Genomic DNA, 13069 nt, shown 5'->3' on the forward strand with positions numbered 1-13069 from the left:
CATGTCTTCCTTGTGTTTTATATAGATTTCAGCACTTTCCCCTCTCATCACATTTAGAATCAGGCCCCAAGGGGCTCATATGGCAAAGAATCTGCTTGCATGAAGGAGACCCGGGTTCGATCCCTGTGTCAGGAAGATCCCCTGGAGAGGGGAATGCCTGGAGAAGTCCGTGGACAGAGGAGGAAAGGTCACAAAGAGTGGACACGACTGAGCGACTAACACTTTAACTTTTCTTTCCAAAAAAGGCACAGGCAAAAATGCTTCTAGGACAACTGGGCTCCAATCTTATTTGTGAAATAAGAACTTCATTTCTCAAATTTTAATGGAGCCTTCCTTTCCAGATCTGTAGTGACGGATTCGTTTTATAAATGTGGGAATTAACCCGCCCACTCTTGAACGCGCTCCTTCACCTCCTCGAACCAAATTCTTTGAAAGAGACCCCAGGGGCCCAGTCCAGAGCATCCCTGCCTCCATAGCAACCAGACTCGGGCGTCCCATGCACCATGGCGACGGCTCGCCGCCGTGGTCGCTATGGTGACCGGGGCGGGCGCAGGACCGCGGGCAGGGCGCGTGCGCGGGGAGCGGGCCCGCGGCCCCTCAGCTGCGCTCGACATGGCGCTGAGGCGAAGGCCCTCCCTGGTCCTGCTGCTGTTGCTCGTGCGGGGTGAGTCCACAGGCCTCCGCCAGACGCGGCCCGAGGGAACCAGGCGCGGGGAGCGGGTCTGGTGGCGCGGGGGCCCGGGGATCAGGGCTGCCGGGAGCGTCAGGGAAGGGTCTCGGGGGTGAGGGGGTCCGGCTCAGGTCCGGGGTCAGGGATGCGGGGATCCCGGCGTTCGGGCTGAGCGGGGAGCGGTCCTGGAGATTCCGGGTCCCAGGGATGCGGGTCCCGGGCTGGGGCTGCGGGTCTGGGGTTGGGATAGACGCGACAGGTCGGGGAAGCGGTCGGGAGGTGTGGAGGTCGGGAGTGTAGGGGAGTCCCGGGGGCCGAGGGCCCCGGAGTCGGGAGTCCAGATCTGATCTGGAGGTTTGGGTGTAGGGCGTCCCAGGGTGCGGGGTCCGGGCCGGGTCCCGTGGCCCCGAGCTCGGTCCCTCTGCGAACAAAGCCGACTGGTCCCCGGCCCCCTTTGTCCCGCCGGCCCCGAGCCCTGCAGCCCGCCCAGGAGTGGCGCGGGGGCCGCCCGAGCCGGGCGTTGGTCTGTCCCCCGACCCCCGCCCCGGCTGGAGGCCCTGGGCAGCGGAACGGCGGGACCGCAGGCTGGGGGCCGTGGGCGTGCGCTGGGCGCTCGAGACCGCGGTCCCACGTAGTCCTCAACGCAGTGTCCGGAAAGCATACTGAGGAGCAGGGGACACTCAGACCCGGTCCCGGGCGCCGCGCCGGCTTGCCTGGGACATCCGCAGGACTTCCCAGTTCTCCGGGTCACTTTCTTGTCTGCTTACTTGCCATCGTCATCCCATGGTGTTTTCAGAGTGTACACATCAAGGCCCCAAGTGACTGCTGGGGGTGAGGTGGGCGCACTAGGAAAACAAAGGCTCCTGTGTTGAAGGCTCAGTGAGGGGAGTGGTCCTCAGGGGTGGCGAGAACAGTGAGGGTCCCGGCAGAAGCCGGGGAGCAGGACTCTGTGGTGAGGGCTGAGTTCAGGGAATACGTGTCCCATACTGCGCCTGAAAGCGGGTTCCATAAACGTGTGTTTGGGAGAGATGAATGATCAAAGGCTAGCCAGGGGACAAGGGTGTCAGGAATGTCCCCTCCCCGCTTTGTTGGTCACACGGACACTGTCCTATTCACAGACTGGAACAACTCGCCATTGTTGAAAAGATCTGTTCACATCAAAGTTTGCAGTTTTTACTGCAGAAACATTTGGCAGTTTAGTTCAGGAATGAGTTTCAAGTTGGTTTGTTAGTAAAACTAGTGGATGCTAAGGCCTTCACATCAGCTTCGTTTTTTTGTAAATTTTAATTAAACAAAAAAATTTTTTTCTGGCCTAGCCATGCCTCATGGGGGAATCTTAGTCCCTAGACCAGGGATGGAACCTGTACCCTCTGCATTGGGAGTAAGGACCCTTAACCATTGGACCACGAGGGAAATCCCAGTAAACTTATTTTTACTAACTTCTTATTTTGGTTTCCTGGAAATGCACGTTTGTGATTTCCTTGATGTTAAAGATTGGAATTGACCTGTGGAGCATAAGAGGACTAATCAGATTTTGCATAGTAGGATGAATGACAAAGAGTAGAAGTGGTAGGATGTATTAATATGCTCTGAAGGGATGTGGCTGTCATTTTAATAGGGAGCTCTTTTCTATTATTTTGTTTATGCTGTAACTGTACGGTAATACCTTGAAAATTATTCGTTCACAGGGCATCACAGCTGCATCTCTTTTATTTTTATGATTACTCTTCCTAATTGCTGTTATTTTTGAGTGATCGCATTAAAAAAATCTGGTTCTGATATAATACATTCTTTGTTAGTTACCCTTTGCCAACCTCTGTTGTAAAAATTTAATATGTATTCATTTAACGTTGATAACAACTCTTAAGAGGTTGTTCGTATCATTTTGAGTACAGAGAGATTTAGTAACCTGCTCAGGGTGACATCCCTCGAGTGTCAGTTTGGAAATCGTCAACCATTTGTGTTAATCCTTTGTTGTTGTTGTTGTTGTTACTTAAATTGTTCCATTTGACAGTGGAGTTCTTGTTATGGATCATTTTAACCAAATTTTTAAATGTTCAATGCTGTGTGGTTTGCAGATAAAGTATTCTTTTGTTGAGTTGGTGACAGGTGCAATTCCTCTTTGCAAATGTTATGCCACAGGTCTTTTTTGAATGATTATGTGGTAATTGCCATTGGGTTTCCAAATCTTCTAATGTCTTAGAGAGATGCTTCATTAGAGGTAAGAGAGTTACAGTTTGTATTCCTGGGCTAAGACAATTTGTTAAAGTTTAGCAAAATCTGAAAATCATGATTTCAGGAAATTTTTGAAATAAGTTCTAAATTTTCCATTTGCATTTGTTTGGACTTCTGAAACATTTTAAAATGACCTCTTCTTTCATGTTGTGTTCAGTCTCTTGAATTAATTATATCTGGTATAATTGTTATCAGACATGTGTGTGCATGTGTGTGTTCAGAAAAACAAGGACCACCTGCCCTGAAGCATGCACTGCTTCAGACCAGCTGTTCATTCCCAGAGGGCCTGTTGAAGGCATTTGTTCTGAGGGCTTCAGTCTGGGGAAACTGAGTGGGAAGCTATTAGAGGTACTTAATCATAAGTAATTGCAGCGTTACATCTAGACAGACAGATCACACATGCCACCCCAAGCTCTGGGAAACTTTCTCTTAAGCAGCCTCACAGGGTAGGCTTAAATCATTTCTTTTGAAAGAAACCTGGTGTGTCTTAACACCCACTTTTTGAGATGGCCATATAATGTGACTGTAGAGGCTGTGGATTTAGTACAATCGAGCCAGCAGCTGTTAGAGATGTAATATTAGCAAATTCCTTCCCCACAAATTCTTTGCATTTTTTCACAAGCACAAGTGTGGTAAAACAAAGAGAAGTTTGTGTGTGGATGAAGTCAGGAGGTATGGAGTCTGCTGAATGATACCCTCGTCTTGAAGTTGGACCCTTCTCAAGACGTGTTTGTGATCAGGTGGTGAATGTGATGCTGTTAGGGCCGAGCGCAGATTTCACATCTCTTGTGTCTACTTTCTGGATCCTCATAATATATACAGATAGCTTCAGTGGATTCTAAAGCATTCCTGAAAGAAAGTTTTGGTAAGCACATTCTTTTACACCCAGTTTAGCAAGGACAGTATCCACTGTGGTTCTCTATATGGAGTTCTAAAGCCTTAATTTACTGCATCTTTCTAACACGTCCTGACACACAGAAAGCCTTCTGAGAATTGACCTTTGTTTCTGATGTCTAGGAATGCTGTTGTACTTTGTGTTGGTGTTTGTCTTTAAGGAGTATTTACTATGTGTTGCAGGGTTTCCCTGGTGGCTCAGGGGGTGAAGAATCCCTGGGTCTGGAAGATCCCCTGGAGAAGGAAATGACAACCCACTCCAGTATTCTTGCCTGGGAAATCCCATGGACAGAGGACTCCAGCAGGCTACAATCCATGGGGTCGCAAAAGGGTTGGACACAATTTAGGGACAAAACAACAACCGTGTGTTATGTTCCTATGAGTAGTTAATATGAACAGCCGAGATTTCAAAGCTAGTTATGTAGAAGCATAAAACTTGTTAATAGATTGGTAGCAGTTTTAGTCGCTAAGTCATGTCCAACTCTTGCGACCCCATGGACTGTAGCCTGCCAGGCTTCCCTGTTCATGGGATTCTCCAGGCAAGAATACTGGAGTGGATTGCCATTTCCTTCTTTAGGGGATCTTCCCAACCCCCGAATTGAAGCCGGGTCTCCTGCATTGCAGGCAGATTCTTTACAGACTGAACTAGGAGGAAGTCCATTCTTTTTCTCATACCATCTTTCATTTTCAGAGTATCCCAAGGCTTCTGTGACTCAGCTTTCTTTCTGCAGAATATTGCCCACATCAAGCCCTGCCATGTGTGTGTTGTCTGCTTTGCCCAGCTTCACTCAGCTCACAGTGATCCTTCCTGTTTCTAAACAGCAGAGCTTGTAGTCTGTGCAACAGACATTGAGTGTGTGTCTGTAATATGTCCGTGGTGCTAGGGGTGCAGACATGAATAAGGCTCCTCAAGCCAGGATGACTGCCCACCGAATTATGTTGCGCTTTTGTTGTTGGGTATAAATGCATTTTATCTTCTCAATGTTATTAAAAATTCATTGGGAACAGAGGCTGAATTGAATTTCTTTTGTATCTTTCCAGGGATGGCTATAGTAAGTATTGTCTTTGTCACTTAAAAGTCAGTTAACATTTCTTAAACACTTCCAGTGCATCCAAGCATTTTTTATGTATCTATCTCGTGACCCCAGAAACTTTTGGAGATTCTTGGTTTTTACCTCAGTAGTTTTTGTGGAAGAATGAGGATGGTATTTCTCGACTTGGTTTACTTTAAATATCTTCTCTCACCCACTCTATGCGGTTATATGATGTTAAGAAGGAAAACATGGGGAAATGCTTGTGAAGTCATTTAAGTGACACAGTCATATACCTTATGATTCCAACAACACAAAACATCTTGGAGGGGATGTTTGGAGGACCTGAAAAGATAATCAAAACTGAAAGATAATCAAAATGTTGATGGGGGTTCTGTTTTTCTTTGGCAGGTCTTATGGCTGATTGTTTTCTACTTTTCCCTTATTTACCTGGCTGATTATTTTATAAGGAATTTTTTTATATGTAATGGAAAAAATTTCATTTGGGGGGTCCTCCAATAACATAGTGGACTTTTAAGTTTGACAGTTGGTAAGGATTTTCTTTTAAAATGGGAAAACAGTTTAATGCGTTAGCCTGTGACTGTGGCTCCTTCTGGCTTCAGAGTTCATGCCAGCTGCAGAGCGAGGAGGAGGGGCAGCCCTGGGGCTCGGTTTGATCAGGCATCCTTTGTGACTCATCTGAGAGACTTGCTGTCACCGCTTCTGGGTCGGGGCGCCAGCTGTGGTGTCCTCAGCAAGTGCTTGGTGGGAAGACTGAGAGTGCACTGATGAGAATACCTGCGTCTCCGTTTTTGAACAAACAAGTGAAATCATCCAAGTAGCCGCTTTGGTCTGCCTGTTCTGCACAAGCCCGTGTTTAGAGGATCCCTTCCTCTGTGCCAGTCGGGCAGCTCCTGGGGGGCCAGTTTTCTTTGTCTTGGGTGATAGGAATACCAGGTCAAGTTGACTTCCTTGGGAAACTGACTCTGAAAGATGTTTCCTGAAGTCAGCCGAGAGCTGAAGCTCCCTTATCACGTCTTCCTGCCTGCCACGACTTCCTCCTTGGATGTCTTTCTCTAAGGGAAACTTTTGACGTCTTTTAGAATGAAGTGCAGCTGTCTGGAGGATTACAAATAATGCCACACAACGTAAGACAACTGCCTTTTCTTTCTTTCTTTCTTTTTTTAAAATTTGGTCCCTTGATTCTCGTCTAGAGCATCTCTACAAGGGTGCTGGAGCTTAATCAGCCAAGCCATAATTATTTCACAATCTTGCATTTTCACATCAGCAAAACAGGGACATCTAACATAAGCGCTTGCCCAGACCAGAAGCAGTACATGGCTTAGGTGGTTAACAAACAGAGCAGCCCTTCGGGTAAGTGTTTTACATGTACAGAAGTGAGAGCTCTTAACTCTGGGCTGACCTGGGAGAGGGACATTTCAAGAAGCAGCACCTTTTGGGGTAATTTGCTTGACTTAGTGCAGATTTGGGGGAGTGGAGGTGTTAGGGGCCAGGAAAGTGGAGGAAATGCCACAAGCAGAGGTGTTGGGAATGCATGTGTTGTATTCTGGGACCAGTGAGTTATCATGATGATAACTAAGGACAGCTGCCAGTTATTAGCAGGCTGCGCCAGGCACCGCTGACTGCGCCACCTCACGGGAGTCTTAGTCCATCTCAGCAGTCAGTCCCTATAAGCCTCACTTTGCAGGTGCTGAACCTGACACTTGCGCAGGTTGGTCACCTGGCCCCGGTCACAGCTGGTAAGTCAAGGATCCAGATCACCAATGGAAGGGAATGTCGCAGAGTAACTAGACTGTGAGACTGAAAAATGCTTTCAATGCCGGGCTGAAAAATGTGGACCTTGTCATGTAGGTTCTAGAAATTCCTATGGCAGTTTGGAGCAGAAAGTGATCAGATCGAATATTTTTAGGTGTGTTGGCCTGATACTGCATTCAAGAAGGCTGGAGAGGGAGAGTCAGTTAGGAAGCTTCCAGAGTAGTTCATGCCCATTCCCCTTAGCGGAAGTCTCTTGAATTCAGTTTTGTTCATATCTGAAAATGTATTTTTACCTTTGTTCTTGAGATATAGATTTATTGGGTGACAGCTGCTTTGACCCAGAGCCTGATCTCTGTGATACTGATGCTGTCTGGCTTCCTTTGCTCCTGTTGTGAAACTGCTCTCAGGTCATCAGCCTGTCTTCCTCCACCTGCTTTAGGGATCTCGTCTTTTCTTTGGCATGCTGCAATGTTACTACCTGTATTCTCCTTGTTAATTTGTTATAAGTTGTGTATCTGTGAGTTTATATCTTTCTGGAGAATTCTCAGAGAGGGTCAATTCAAACACTGCCTAGCTTCTATTTTCTTAATTCTTTCCTTTTAGAACTCCGATTGGATATATTCAGTCTTTCATCTTCCCAGACTGTTAACCTTTCTGTCATAATTTCATGTTCTTCTTTCTTGTTGCTGCTCTGGGTTATTTATTAAATTTTGTTTTACAACTGTTTCTCTTGCCAACCATGTCTATAATCTGTTTAACCAGTGTATGAAGTGGTTTTTTTTAACCCATTATATTCATTTCAAAAAATTTACCTGGTTCTTTCTATAATCTAGTTTATTTTACTTGCTCATTTTTCATTTCTTTTTTGTTTTTAAACATTTCGCACAAAACTGTTTTATATTGTACATGTGAGACTTCAAATATCTGAAGTTCTCTGGAGTCTAAACCTGATGCTTGTTGTTTCTCGTGACCGTTACTCGTCGTGGCTTGTTTCTCTTTCCTTGTAAACTGATGTCTGGTTGATCGCAATCTATGTAGCTCTGGGATGTGTTTTGTGAGAGAATGTGCTCGTGCTGGGCAGCAGTCGTCTGGGATGGCTTTCAGGGTCCCTGGCATTGTCTGGAAACTTCAGGTTCAGCTCTGCCTTCCTGTTGGCCCAGCTGCACAGTCTCCATGATGACCCTCAGGGTCACGGCCCACCCATCCTATTACTTCTTGGGTTCAGCCTACAGCTGAACTTGTTTACTTGTTTCCCATGAGCCCAGAGGTACAGTAAAAACTACAGTTTGTCTGCATAAGGTCTCACTGGAGTGTAGTTAAACCACTGCTGTAAACAGGAACCCTGGCCTCCTCCTGAAAAACTTAAGTCACACACCATCCTAAACTTTTATATTATGAAGGTAATGCTTCTGTTTTCATTTTTCAAGTGTAAGATGAAGTTAAAATACTGGCTTTTTTGGGGGGGAGGGAGCACATATGCCCCCACGGAGGTTCTGATAGGTTTAGGGGAAGGGGTTGAAGGAGCCTTGCTGAGTGCTGCCAGGATGGGGCTGTAATGTCCTTTAGACACACACACACTCTGCTGCACAGCTGTCATCCCCGTCTGTGGGTGGGTTTATCTGAAGAGCAGTGAGCATCAACGATTCGAGACCCAGCAACTTGAAATTTAGAGAATTACTGCTGTTCCACACTAGACAAGTGTTTGGTGGAGGAGCTCTCCCCTCTCCACAGGGAAGGAGCTTCCCAGATTTTCAGATTCTTGCTGGATGAGGCGAGAGGGATAGCCCACCCCAGGCTATGCTGTGCACTGCCTCCCAGATCCTTTTCTGGGTGGAGGAGGGAGCCCGTGTGGGTGTCAGGCATTCTGGACCCGCTTCCCAGCTTTGCATGTGATTCATTTGGGGACCTTGGGGAAATATTAATTATATTGGTTTTAATCCAAGTCACTTGAAAGTAATTTAAGCAGCATTCCTCTTCCCCTCCCACCAACACATTCACATTTCTGTTGACGGATTCGTTGAATTAGTTTGTTAATTACAAGTGTAAGTGAAAGTTTTGAAAGCCTAATTCATAGAAATGTCTTCATCTTCTGAAAGTTTAGAAGCTTTTAGAGCCAGGAAACCAGTGCAGGATTCAAAAGACACCAGTTCGATCCCTGGGTCAGGAAGGTTCCCTGGAGGAAGGTACGGCAACCCACTTTGGTATTCTTACCTGGAGAATCCCATGGACAGAGGAGTGTGGTGGGCTACAGTCATGCGGTCACAAACAGTTGACATGACTGAAGTGACTTGGTACACACACACACAACCTTGGTTTCAAGCCCTGTTCTACTCTAAGAGGTTAGGACGATTCATCTTTCAGAACCTCAGGTTTTTTGGGGTTTTTTTGTTTTTTAATCTGCTGTGACCTTACTTACTAGATCTAGTATTTTGAGAGTTCCTATGTTTGTTTACCAGGAAGAAAACAGTGGACCACTGTTTGGTTGGGCTGGTGATTACTGTTTGATATCTCGCATCAGATTGTGGAGTTTTCGCTCTGACCACATTCGGTCTCGCTTTCAAGTCCACTGCTGGTGGAACCCCTTCGCCATGAATCCCTGAAGCAGCAGTTCAATAAGAACAAGTGTTCATGTCTTTAATTCACCGGGTGCTGTTTTAGAGTCGTTTATGTTGCAGAGTCGTGAACACTGTAGGAGGTGATGAAATTCAGGGCCCTTCCCTCCACATGGTACTTTCATGTATATATATGGACATTTTATATGCTGTCTTGGGGGGTGGGTTACAAACCCCAGAAGGTCCCCTCAGGGGGAGCGGCCTGCTCAAGGGCACAGGGCCTGTGTTCTGAGTCGATGCCGACTGTATGCGGGTTTTGGGACCAGCATACATCCAGGAGGGTTATTTTATTGTTTCTTCTTCCCCTTAACTCTATTCCAGCCCAAATTTTCTGTTAGGCTGTGTTACAGATGGTGACTGTTGTTGTGAAACATGTGGTCATAATCTCCGTACGTTGCCAGTTTGCCTCACTCTGTGGTTAGGTCAGAGGGAAGACTTGATTTAGATGGCTGTAGGGACACTTCAGTCTGTGGTTTCTGCAGTGCTTCATCATGTTAGCAGAGCTCCGGGAGGTGTGCAGGATGAGGCCATAGGAAAAGCAGTGAAACCCTCGCTGGGCCCGCCCTTCCATTTCCCTCAGTGTCCTTGTCCGTCTGTCTCTACCATAGGCAGTGGGGATGAGGCAAGAGGCCTAAAGGACACCTCATGACATCGGCTGAGGGATCCGGCCTTCACAGAAGCCAGGACACACACCTTCCTGGTGGCGTGTGGCTAACCCCTACCCCCACCCCCCGCAGCACCCTGAGGCTGGCAGCTTTCCCCAGGAGGACTGTGTTTGTATGTGTGTTGTTTTCCCTTCGGCTCACAGATTTTGCTTTCTGTGCTGTTCTCATCAGGTACACTTTCTACGTGCAGAGTAATGCGGGGTAAATAAAACCTGTTAGGATTTGGTGCTTCTGTCCTCATGAGTGGCTCAGTTTTGACTCTGCCTCTCATGAACCCTTGAGGAAGATGCTTTAACCGGCACTTGGAGGCTTTGACTTGGGATGCCCTGTCCTGGTCCTCCTGCCTGCCCCACCTCTGTGGGGGCTGGGTTCCAGTGGGGAACATCGCCTTTGTGGGGCTCACAGGGTTTGGGCTTGGGGTGACGAAGTCGAGGCACTTGGGTGTCCACACCCGCCCTCTCCATAGAGGAGTTGGGAGTCTTGAGAAATGCAGCGTTTTCCTTTTCTTTTATAAGATTACGGTTATGTCATAAAGAGAAGAATTGATCCTTACAGTGTATTTACTCAATTCAGTTTTATCAGGGAATCATACAATCTGGAACATGGTCTTGGGCTCTGTAAGGCATTTCATCACCGGCTTCTGAGTCACCTTATGTGCTGTGTTTCCGCTTTATCATCATGGCCCATCCACCCGAATGCAGGTCACCCTCTTCCTGTTCAGTCCTGTTCATTCCCTAGTATCCAGCTCAGCGTACTTCTCCATAAAGCCTTTCTTAGCTCTCTAGCCTAGAGTAATCTCTTGCTTTCTGAATTCACGTTCAGCAGGAAGAACATAAGCTAGAATGAAGCTTGAATCTTAGCGTGTCCAAGTCAACATCCTTAGCCATAAAAGAGTAGAAAAACATATAACTTTGTGGGATTGTTTTGCAGCCCAGTGACTATGTATCATGCTCCTATCAAAGTGTCTGCATGAGTGGTAACAAAAATTATACCAATTAATATAGTAAAATTACAATTACTAGTGTAATTGCATAAGCGCTTAGCAGAGGTTGGGCATAATGATAAGTTCTCAGCATTCGGTTGTAGAGATTTACTGTCAGTGCTAACTGTTGCTGCTGCTGCTGATACTATTACCATGTTGTTGTTTAGTTGCTAAGACCTGTCCTATTCTTTGTGACTCCTTGGACTGTAGCCTGCCAAGTTCCTCTGTCCATGGAATTTCCCAGGCAAGAATACTGGAGGGAGTAGCCATGCCTCTCTCCAGGGGATCTTCCTGACCAAGGGATGAACCCCCATCTTCTGCACTGGCAGGCAGGTTCTTTAACACTGAGCCACCAGGGAAGCCCATAACTATGTTACTGCACTGTGTTTGATCCTCAATTATTCAGAGGCAAATCGAAAGTGAACCTCATCAGGCTTAGGCTTTTGGACTCCACTATTACAAAGAGGCCCCTTTCAAACCCCGAGTTTCATCCTAGCAGTATCCTCAGATTTGCAGAGCTTAGCCGCCTTAGCAGCAATCAGGTAAGAGTGTCTTCTTTTTCCCCTCTGCTGTTCTCCTTACGTCAGGTGGCCTTGCTCTAGCGCAGCACGGAGATGAGTGTCTGTCCTTAGTTTTTGTTTGGGAAAGAGGCAGGGGCTTCACTGGCCATTTTAGATAGGGGCTGACAGAGATTTCTGTTCAAACATATAACAGCCTGGACAAATGAGAAACCATGGCCTCCTTTCCTCCCTTTTTAATATTATGTATTTATATGGCTGTGCTGGGTCTTCGTTCTGGCTTGGAGGATCTTTGTTATGACATCTTTTAGCTGTGGCCTGCGAGCTCTCAGTTGTAGCATGTGGGATCTAGTTCCCTGATCAGGGATGGAACCTGGGACCCCTGCATTGGGAGTGCGGAGTCCTAGCCACTGGACCATCAGGGAAATCCTTGTGTTTCTTAACTTATTTTAAAATAATTGCGAGTCAGAAGACCTGGTTTCCACTTTGATCTCTGATATGTTCAGTTTTGAAGCTATTCCTGTCTGCTGGTATATCTTAGTGACTGAACAACAGCAGTGTATCTGAGCCCTCTATCTGTGGAGAGGAGATAATATCCACTTTTCAGGGATTTTCCAGAGTTCAGCCGAGACTGTGTGTGCAAGTGGTCTGTACATTATAAAATGCTGTGCAGATGTAAATGGTACCGTTCTCGGCTTTGTTCCCTGTGAGTCCTAGAGTTTCATTAATCTTCTGGTTCTTTAGCCTACAATCCTGATTTAGAGGAACTTTCTCATATTGAAGCTTCCTTGATGGCTTGTTTTGATGAGACAGCAAGTTTTTACACTTATTTTCTCTATATAGGAAAGACATTTCATCTGAAGTACAGATTGGTGTCCTGATTTTTTCTTAAAAAAAAAACCCAGAAGTCTAGTTTTAAGTTTCAAGATTAAAGAAGAAATTACCTGATTTTCTTGTATTTAAAAAGTGGTTCCACGATGTTTATAGAGAAGATTAGACCTCTTTTGCCTGGGGACATTCATATGCCTGCCCTAGCAAACTTTGAATAATAAAACGTTTCAGTGGAAATTCCAGCATATCTTTAAGTGAAGAAGCTGCCAATATAAATCTGTGTGTTTACATTAAAAATAAGCATCTTTTTAGATGAATAAGTATGAAGAATGGATGAGTTCAGGAGAATGTCATGTGAGTATACAGGCCTTTGTGTCCACAGGAATCCCACGTCCTGAGATGGGGAGCTGGGGTGACCGTGGGAGCGCTAGCTAGGGGCAGGTCCCGGGAAAGTAGGGAGAAAATGAAGAATAGCCCTTGGGGACTCAGCAAGTCACAAGCCTGGGCGAGAGCACATGTCTGGGGCCACAGCTGACCCTCATCCCCAGTGGCCTCTCTGTCGGGGGAGGGAGAGTCAGCACTGCCCTGCTTCCTGGGGCGCCCAGCACTCGGCACGCAGGAGTGCTCCTGGGGACGTCAGCGTGCATGTGTGTGAGATGGTGCACAGCCTGTGTATCTGTGTATTTGTATACACACAGATTCTTGTTTAGATTGTGGTTGTAGTTTGACTTGGAACCTGCACATCATTTCTAATCCAGAGTGTACAGCTCATTTTAAATTGCTCTCCCCTGTTAAATTTTGCCACATGAGATGGGCCCTGTCACGTACAAGCTATGTTTCTGTTTCTAGAGACCT

At 46.5% G+C, this 13069-nt stretch overlaps 1 protein-coding gene across 1 annotated transcript in view; it reads left to right on the forward strand.

The window, feature by feature from the left end:
- Positions 1-599: 599 nt before the first annotated feature.
- Positions 600-13069, forward strand: part of JAM3 (junctional adhesion molecule 3) — a 28945-nt gene continuing 16475 nt past the window's right edge. Inside the window, exon 1 of the mRNA XM_086383659.1 lies at positions 600-664. Within this exon, the coding sequence (XP_086239785.1) occupies positions 613-664 (52 nt within the window). The 5' untranslated portion in view covers positions 600-612. The remainder of the gene's footprint in view (positions 665-13069) is intronic.

Source organism: Bos grunniens, chromosome 29 (assembly GCF_055505025.1).
Source record: "Bos grunniens cultivar Pamir isolate PY7600 chromosome 29, Bosgru_T2T1.0, whole genome shotgun sequence".
Classification (NCBI taxonomy): domain Eukaryota; kingdom Metazoa; phylum Chordata; class Mammalia; order Artiodactyla; family Bovidae; genus Bos; species Bos grunniens.